Below are 8,480 nucleotides of genomic sequence, written 5' to 3'. Positions count from 1 at the left end.
CAAACATGCTTCATAATTTCAAAACATTTAATACTTATCTTGTTAAGGACATGTAATCACTGGGTATCATCATACCTCGACTTGCAAGTCAATCAAATCAAATCATATCAATCTGTAGCCCTTTTCACTTATTATCATATTAGTGATCACCCTAACTTTTGAACATCAGATGACGGAGAGTTATGCAATAAATCTTTCGTTCAAAATCTTCATCAAAAAATTCTCCTCCCAATTGCAGAATCAATAGGTGGTCACCTCATATTTGTAATTTCTTAAGATCCCAGAAAGTTGTTAATTTGACACAATAAACATTTATCATGTGCAACCATATACTCAACATGTAATAAATAGTACAAAACCATGATCATTTAACAAGCATTCACCCATTAGTTTTTCATTTAGAAAGTTCATGCCTTTAAACAACTCACAACAATCAAAATCGACAATATCCCAATAAAAGAGGGAGTTTTGATCATTCATGCTCTCATTCAAACCTTACAAAACATACCAAATCAAATATACATAGTTATAGTTCAACTTCCATGAAAAATGGTTCAAGACAACATATATTTTCAGCAAAACAATCCCATGATGCATATATTTCGAAAACAATATCGAACAATTCATCAAGAAACCTAATTGGGGATCTTTAATCTTGATAAAACATTTAAACTTATACCCAAGATTTTTAGAGTATTTCCACATACCTTAGATTATAAAATTTGAAAGATGGAGCCCGGATCTTGATCCGTTTCTTGAGAATCTTGAATTGAAAGGATTAAATTCTTGATTTCTTGTTCTTGGAGGTAGTGTAGAATTTGATATATTATAAAACTAATAATAGTTGAGTAAATAACGTTTAGGGTGTTATTTAATTGGTGTGAGAGGTTTCTGGGAAGGAAAAGTACCAAAATACCCCTCTAAAACATACTTTTTGTGCGATTCGGCCTCGACTGACATCTCTATGGAAAATGGACATAATATTTTACCTTAATACAATTATTCAGCAAACATTTTCAACAAAAAAAGTTATTTGGAACAAGAATTGACAAGAGCATGTTCAACATGCGAGAAGTTGAATTTTGATCTTTTGCAGCATCCCTACAACATCTTTCATGTTCATCCGTCTTACTGGAGATTCAACACAACAATCTAGTGCCACTTTCATGATTGATGCTACACATTCTAACTTCTTCTTCAAGTGATTATCCATCGGTGGAACCAAGTTGGAATCCGGAACATCCATTACTGCATCAGGAAGTGAATAACTCACCCAGTGCTTCAAGCTAAGATCTCCCTCAAACTCACTAGGCTTTCTCCTAGTAAACGTTTCCAGCAACATGATTCCATAACTATACACGTCACATTTAGTAGACACCAATCCATCTTGTCCATACTCTACAATCAAACAATTATTTAAAGATGTAACATGATAACTTGGTGGAAAAAGAGAAAGGGAAAAGAAATGTGCAAAGAAAAATCAAGAGACGTACCTGGCGCAATATAACCCAATGTTGCTAATGTTTTTGTGTATAAATCACTCTCATCTTCACCAAGCAGTTTTGAAATGACAAAGTCGCTTAGGTGGGCAACCATATCCTCGTCCAGCAATACATTACTAGGCTTTAGATCACAGTGGATCACAGGGAACGAGCACCCATGGTGAAGATATTCCAAAACACATGCCACATCTATCATTATGCTTAGCCTCTGCCTGATGTCTAGGAAGTAGTTGTGCGAATACAAATACTTCTCAAGACTTCCATTAGGCATATACTCTAGAACTAAAGCTTTAAAATCAAGGTTGGAACAACTAGTAATGACTTTTACGAGATTCCTATGGCGAAGGCTACGCAAAACTTCACATTCCGTATCAAAACTCTTGAATGCCGCATCCAGTTGTAGATTAAACACTTTAACTGCAATGGCAGTTCCACTTCTGAGAACGCCTTTGTAAACAGAGCCAAAACTCCCAGAACCAATCAAATTACTCTCGCTAAGTGCATCAGTTGCTTGGAGTAATTCATAGTATGAAACTCTTTCTCTTTTTACGGTAGACAATGAATCTGCTTGTTGAGGAGCTCTTTTACCTCTTCTATACCTTAGCCATAAAAACACAAATATGATAGGAACAAACAAAATTGCAAGTCCTAGCAAAAGAAATAGAACTAGCAATCTTCTCCTATTTCATTTGTCCATTGATAATGCGGGGCATGGCGGGACACTAAATCTTGAAGAACCACACAATGCTTCATTGTAGGTGAAAAACTGACTCGAGAGGTTCTTGAAAGGACCCCCCGAGGGTATTTGCCCATACAATTTGTTGACAGAAACATTGAAATACTTCAAGTTTTGAAGTTTCTCCAAAGACTTAGGAATGATTCCAGATATATTATTGTGAGAAAGGTCTAGGAATTCCAAACCCACCATGTTGCTCATTGAGTCAGGTATAGCTCCTTGTAACTTGTTGTGTCTCAAAGAAAGGTTTGCCAGATTTTGCAAGCTTCCAATTTCTCTAGAAATTCCATTTGACAATTGATTCATTGACAGGTCTATCAGTATCGCAGCCTTTAGGTTCCCAATTTCTAGAGGTAATGAACCAACCATATTGTTTGACGATAAGTCAAGAACCATTAGATCCTCAAGATTCCATAAGCTTGATGGAATATTGGAACTCAATTCATTGGAACCAAGATGTATCTCTCTAAGCGAAGTAATGTTCCCTAAACAATTAGGAAGGGATCCTGAAAGTTGATTTTGTCCCAAGTAAATAGCACCCAAATGCTGCAATTTACATATATGATCTCTAATAAATCCTATAAGTTTGTTGTTACTCAAGTTGAAGCGCTGAATGTTTCTCAAGTTGCCAATTGTTGTGGGAATCGATCCAGCCATGCTGTTCTCAGAAAGATCAAGGTCTAACAAGCTGCTTAAGTTCCCAAAATCATTTGGAATTCGCCCTTTGATCTTGCAACTGTTGGCGTAAAATCTTATAAGAGATGGGGAAAGGTTCCCTATAGAGGCTGGAAGCATGCCATTTAGAGGGTTGAAAGATATATCAAGAACTGTTAAATTTCTGCTATAGGTTAAGGAAGTCAGGAAGCTTAATGATGAGTCACTGGTTAAATTGTTTTCCACTAAATTTAGTAACTGTAGATGAGTCAAATATCCAAGAGAATTGGGAATCAAGCCAGTGAGTTGGTTGACAGAAAGCTCTAGGATTGTAAGTTTTGAACAATTGGAGATGGAATGGGGTATAGTCCCAACAAGATTGGTTAAGTTGGCCAGATAAAGCTCTTCAATGTTGGGTAAGATAGAACCTATGTTTGGTGGGAGGCTTCCCGATAGATTGTTGAGTGAAAGATCAATTATTCTTAGCCCTGATATGTTGAAGATCTCCATATCAAGCGAACCACTAAAACTATTAACCGGAAGATCAAGTTTCTCCAACTCAACGAGATTGCTTATCTCTTTGGGTATTTCACCTGTCAACACATGAAGTAAGAATAGAAGTGATATGAACTAGTTAGCTCAGTGCTTATCTATGTGATTGATGCTTTAGTTTGACTTGATGAAGAAGAATTGGTAATGGGATAAGGTATTGACAAGAGCTCAGAAAATTATGTTCTAGCTTTATACTTCTTTTTCCTTCATTTATATTGTTATTGATCAAAGTCTTAAGAAGGATGTACATATTATAGTGCTAGTATTCATAAGATAAAAACATACCTTTGAAATGGTTAAATCCAAGATACAAGAACTGCAAGTTACTCAATCTTCCAATTTCACTATGTATTGGTCCATCAAACTCATTATATGATAAAGACAAAATTTGAAGTTGTGAACAATTCGACAAACTTGTAGGCATATGACCATGAAGCTTGTTTTTGGATAGATGAAGCCCTTTGAGTATTGTGAGACCATTACATAAACCATTTGGAAGATTTCCTGATAAGCTATTGCCTGTAAATGCAATGACTTCGATCCTAGAAATATTGAAAACTGTTAATGGTACAGAACCCATAAGTTGATTATCTTGTATGGCCAACCAGTTCAGGTTGTGAAGGTTACCGATTTCTTTTGGAATGTTCCCTTGAAGAAAATTACCAGATAAATCTAACCTCTCCAACCTCGAGGCATTCGAGAGAGACACAGGGATATGACCTTCTAAGGAATTGAATGCCAAATTCAACATTTCAAGCTTTGAAATGTTAAAAAATGAAGAGGGAAGGGGGCCGGTGAAACTATTATTCTTAAGACTTAAAACTTGAAGTTGGTGTAAGAACCCAAACCAAGAAGGAACCTCCCCTCTAAAGTTATTGAAACTTAAATCAAGAAACTTAATCCGACGCAAGCGTGCCATTTCGTGAGGCAAATTTCCATGGAAGTTGTTCCTTCCCAAGTCAAGAGAAGCAAGAAATGACAGGTTTCCAAAATCTTGTGGAATTCTGCCTGTAAGAGCCATATTAGAAAGGTTCAAGGACTTGACCCGCTGGTGACGAGAGCCACAAGTGACTCCAACCCAATGGCAAACACAGATAGCGGGAGACCAACTTTCATCCAAGAAGTGAAAGGGATCCGAAATGATTTGGAATTTTAAGGAAAGAAGAGCTAATTGATCAGTGGTAGTGTTGGTTTGGGTCATGGCTGAACTAACCATAACATAGTGAAGCAAGAAGAGCAAAGAGGTGAATATTTTCTCCATAATTGCATAAATTAGTAGGAAAATGGTATGGCTAGTAACTTGTGGTATTTGAGACTTTATATAGTGATAATTTTTAAGAATATCTTTTTTGGGATACTTTTCTTTTAAATCGTTTTTTGAATATTGTTCCCTAACTTAATTTATTTTCCAGCTTATGTAGGCCCCAAGGACTTGTCCATTTGAAACACACCAAATCAACTAAGTCTTGCAAACCGTGTGTTTTACACAAATTCATCGGAAAGAAAGTAAAGCTGTCAATAAAAATGTAACACTAAACCTTGAGAAGCGGGGAGTCAGAACTTGAATTTTATAGGTTAAAATTTATAAATAGCGACATGTGTCAGGCGTTGATAACCTGGTTCTAAATTTAAATTTATACATATTTAGTGAATTTTCTTAATAAAAATACTGAATTTGGACTAAAGCTACTGAGTTCAGTTGAATCCGTAGACAACCTTCTATCTCCGTTCCGGCACATACTAAAGTGTGGACACAAATGTGTGTTTTTATTTACTTGTGAGGGCACATCAAGAATTCAACTTTTCTTGACATTCTTGTGGTGTGTATCTCACATTGTTGAAAATGAGAATGCAAATAGTATACATGAGTTTAAACGACAAAAAAAAAAAGGGCTCTATTTTGCTCATATCTATTTTGGCTTATATTATCTCACACGATATGACATGTAGAATGTGTGCATCTCACATGATTTTTCACTTAGGGCGCATGTGTTTAACTGTTTAACTTTATGATAGTTTAAGTGTTTACTTATACACACCCAAAGTTGGATGTATAGATGTCTGAGGTCATCTAGAAATTTTTCTTTTGAATCTTTTTTCTAAAGAAAATGGTAAAAACAACGTTTCTTCATTTATTACATCATATCTATATCTATATATACTAAATAGCAAGAAAGTCTTGCTCTAAAACTTGTCAAGTGTCAGTCTGTAACAATGCCATTTGCTAATTTTAGGACAAATTAGTTAAAATTAGTTATTAGTTACTATTATTTTTATTAATTTAAAATTTTAATAAATGTTGAGTTATTTATATTTTGCAGTACTTTTTTTAAAATAAAGTCAGCAGTTATTTTTCATCATTACAATGATTATCTATTTGCTCCTTTTTACAGAAAAATAAAAATTGCAAACAGTTTACATTATTTTTTGGGATAATTAGCACGTTTATTTTATTTTTTTTGTACGAAGTTAGTTTCTCATATTTTTTGGCATGTATTTTTATACAACTTTAATAAGGATATAAATTGACTAATATGACTTTATTAAATTCACATTAAATTTCGTTAATTACTCTTTCATTAAATTACTAAGGAAAATTGAAAAAATATATCTAATTATTTTTTGATTATTTAAATATTTCAATTATTTTGAAGACAAAATTTCTTAAGAAATATGTCAAGTAATATGATAGATATTTTATATTACTTCCTCCGTTTCGTTTTAAGTGACTCTTATTGACCTGACACTCATCTTAAGAAAATATTTAATAGAGGTTTATTTTACTAAAGTAACCCTGTTATGCATTCAAAAAATATAAATTTGATTAAATACACTTTACATTGTCATTTTATGATAAGGGTAATATTGAAATAAATACAATAAACTTATCTTAATTTAAAATTTAAGTAAATAAAATAAAACAATTATTTTCAGCAAAAACAGACACCTAATATAATATGGGTGTAGTACTATATATTTAAACTAACCTTCCACGATTTCTCCTAAAATCTAGGAAATTAACTCCACGCACGTTTGGACTCTTTTCTTTGCAAATCACATTTATGACTTTTTGTTTTTTTGGGAAGTTACATATTGTTACTATTAAATATTTATTTTTTATTTTAAAAGTTAATTCTTAATTTAACTTACTTATTTCAACTGCTGCTCCTTTTTAAAAAAAAATAAAAAAAACCAACCGCTTCTTTTTTTTTTTTTGTGAAAGTAATGTATATTATTTAAACTTAAAAATTAAATTTTAATAAGAACAGAACACTTTTTTGTGGAAATTTATCAAATTATTTATATTAAATATTTAAATAAATTTTCCACAATTATTCCTTTGCAGCAAAATTCGTCCAAAATATTACTTTTAACTGCATAATTATTTGGAAATTTAAAAGTCCACCAATAAATATAAATAATTTGTGCATAAAAAAACAACAACTACTTACAAGTTATATTTTGAGTAAATTTACATCCCCACGTCTGTTAACTTCTCCGCACCACACTCTTCAATTAGTAATTATTTTATTTTTTTTAAAAAAAAAAACATGACACTAATATGTTCAAGAACCCAATTTTTGTTCAGTTTGATCACATTCAAGTTTTACTATTATTCCAATTTTATTTTTTCTTTGGACTATTTATTTTTCTTTTCAGTCAAAATTGTATGGAAGGAATTTCAATCAGAAGATTATTCCATGTTCGACTTTAGACGCTACTAGTCAAAAGAGTAATTTGCACTTCTTCTTGAATCCTTTCTAACTTTTGTTTCTTTTTCTCCTTCGAAAATATTTTTCAAACTTCTTTTTTTGCCTCTTGCTTTGTTAATTTCGTGTTTGTTTGCAATTATGTATATACCGATTTTTATTGTAAATTGCACATGATTTTCTTATTATTGATGCTAATAATAATCGATTTATCTTACAAACCTCGACTTTCTCTCAACTTCTCATTAATTTCTTTTGTTCCTACTTCAGGTTAAACATTTAGTTAGTATCACCAGAATCATGTTCGTATTTGAAATCCTCAATATTTATATTTAATAGTGTCTTTATTTGCAGAGTAATCATCTTATCGCGAAAATTTTCAAGATATCCCGCCAAATTTTACAACACGTGAAAGATATTATAAAATAACGCGTGACATGATTATTTTTCACAATACATTGTAATTAGGTATTGTCACTCACTTTATTTGTAGCATAATACATATCTCTTTCTTTTAATCATCATTTTATTTTTTTGCAAATTTTCAAAACTAATTTCTACATTTTAAAAAGGTTAGACAATATAACAGAAAATTAAAATAATATTTTAAAAGAACGTATACTAATCAATTGTCGTACGTGCACGTTATTTTTATACTTTCCTCCCCCACGTCCTCCACAAAGACATATTATTAATTATTAATTATAATTAATTTGGAGTTTTTTTTTATACTTTCAGTTACTCCTTTAGAATTTGAGGAAAAATCAATTTCTTACAATTACTTAATTTGCAACACTTTTCATTATATATATCTTTTTCAAAGTTTAAATTTTTAACAATCAATGCTTAAATCTTTTATTAAAAAATTTAAAATCTCTCCTACTTATTTGTTTTATCATACATAAATAAAATAGGTTAAAGTTATCGCCAGATTCTCAAACTTGTCCTGAAAATTCACTTAGACCCCTGATACAATGTTAAGTGTGTATCAAGAGATTTCAACCAACACAAGAACAACAAGATGAACAACAAAGTACTAGTGAATCGAAAATGGCCACACACGGCTTCACTAGTCTTGCAACACTTGTTTGAACTAGAAAAGTGAGTTTAACAACAAGAACAACAAAGACATTATTGCTAGTGAACCGAAAGAGCCCACACGGCTTCACTAGACTTTTATATTCAATAACACAATGTTAACAAGATTTACAAAGAAAGAGATAGAAACTTGACACACAATATTCATTAATCTAAGAACCCTAACAAGAGAAAAGACCCTAAGACTAATAAATATCAATACCAAGTAAGAACTTGGTATTGATATTT

General features: G+C 32.0%; 2 protein-coding genes across 2 annotated transcripts; both read right to left on the bottom strand.

Moving 5' to 3' along the window:
• Window positions 1-576: 576 nt before the first annotated feature.
• Window positions 577-2,187, bottom strand: LOC107856692 (probable LRR receptor-like serine/threonine-protein kinase At3g47570; the record flags this gene model as incomplete). The annotated part of the gene is made up of 2 exons (XM_047410715.1): window positions 577-1,398; window positions 1,494-2,187. Coding segments are annotated over 2 exons (1,032 nt in total), but the record flags the coding sequence as incomplete, so codon positions are not given.
• LOC124897639 (LRR receptor-like serine/threonine-protein kinase GSO2) lies at window positions 2,174-4,714 on the bottom strand. The gene is made up of 2 exons (XM_047410714.1): window positions 3,730-4,714; window positions 2,174-3,485 (listed from the first exon to the last, which is right to left on the bottom strand). The coding sequence occupies exons 1-2, from the start codon at window positions 4,703-4,705 to the stop codon at window positions 2,188-2,190; spliced, it is 2,274 nt and encodes a 757-aa protein (XP_047266670.1). The 5' UTR covers window positions 4,706-4,714; the 3' UTR covers window positions 2,174-2,187.
• Window positions 4,715-8,480: the final 3,766 nt, after the last annotated feature.

Source organism: Capsicum annuum, chromosome 4, assembly GCF_002878395.1.
Source record: "Capsicum annuum cultivar UCD-10X-F1 chromosome 4, UCD10Xv1.1, whole genome shotgun sequence".
NCBI classification, from domain to species: domain Eukaryota; kingdom Viridiplantae; phylum Streptophyta; class Magnoliopsida; order Solanales; family Solanaceae; genus Capsicum; species Capsicum annuum.
This window is presented reverse-complemented; position numbering and strand designations above follow the sequence as displayed.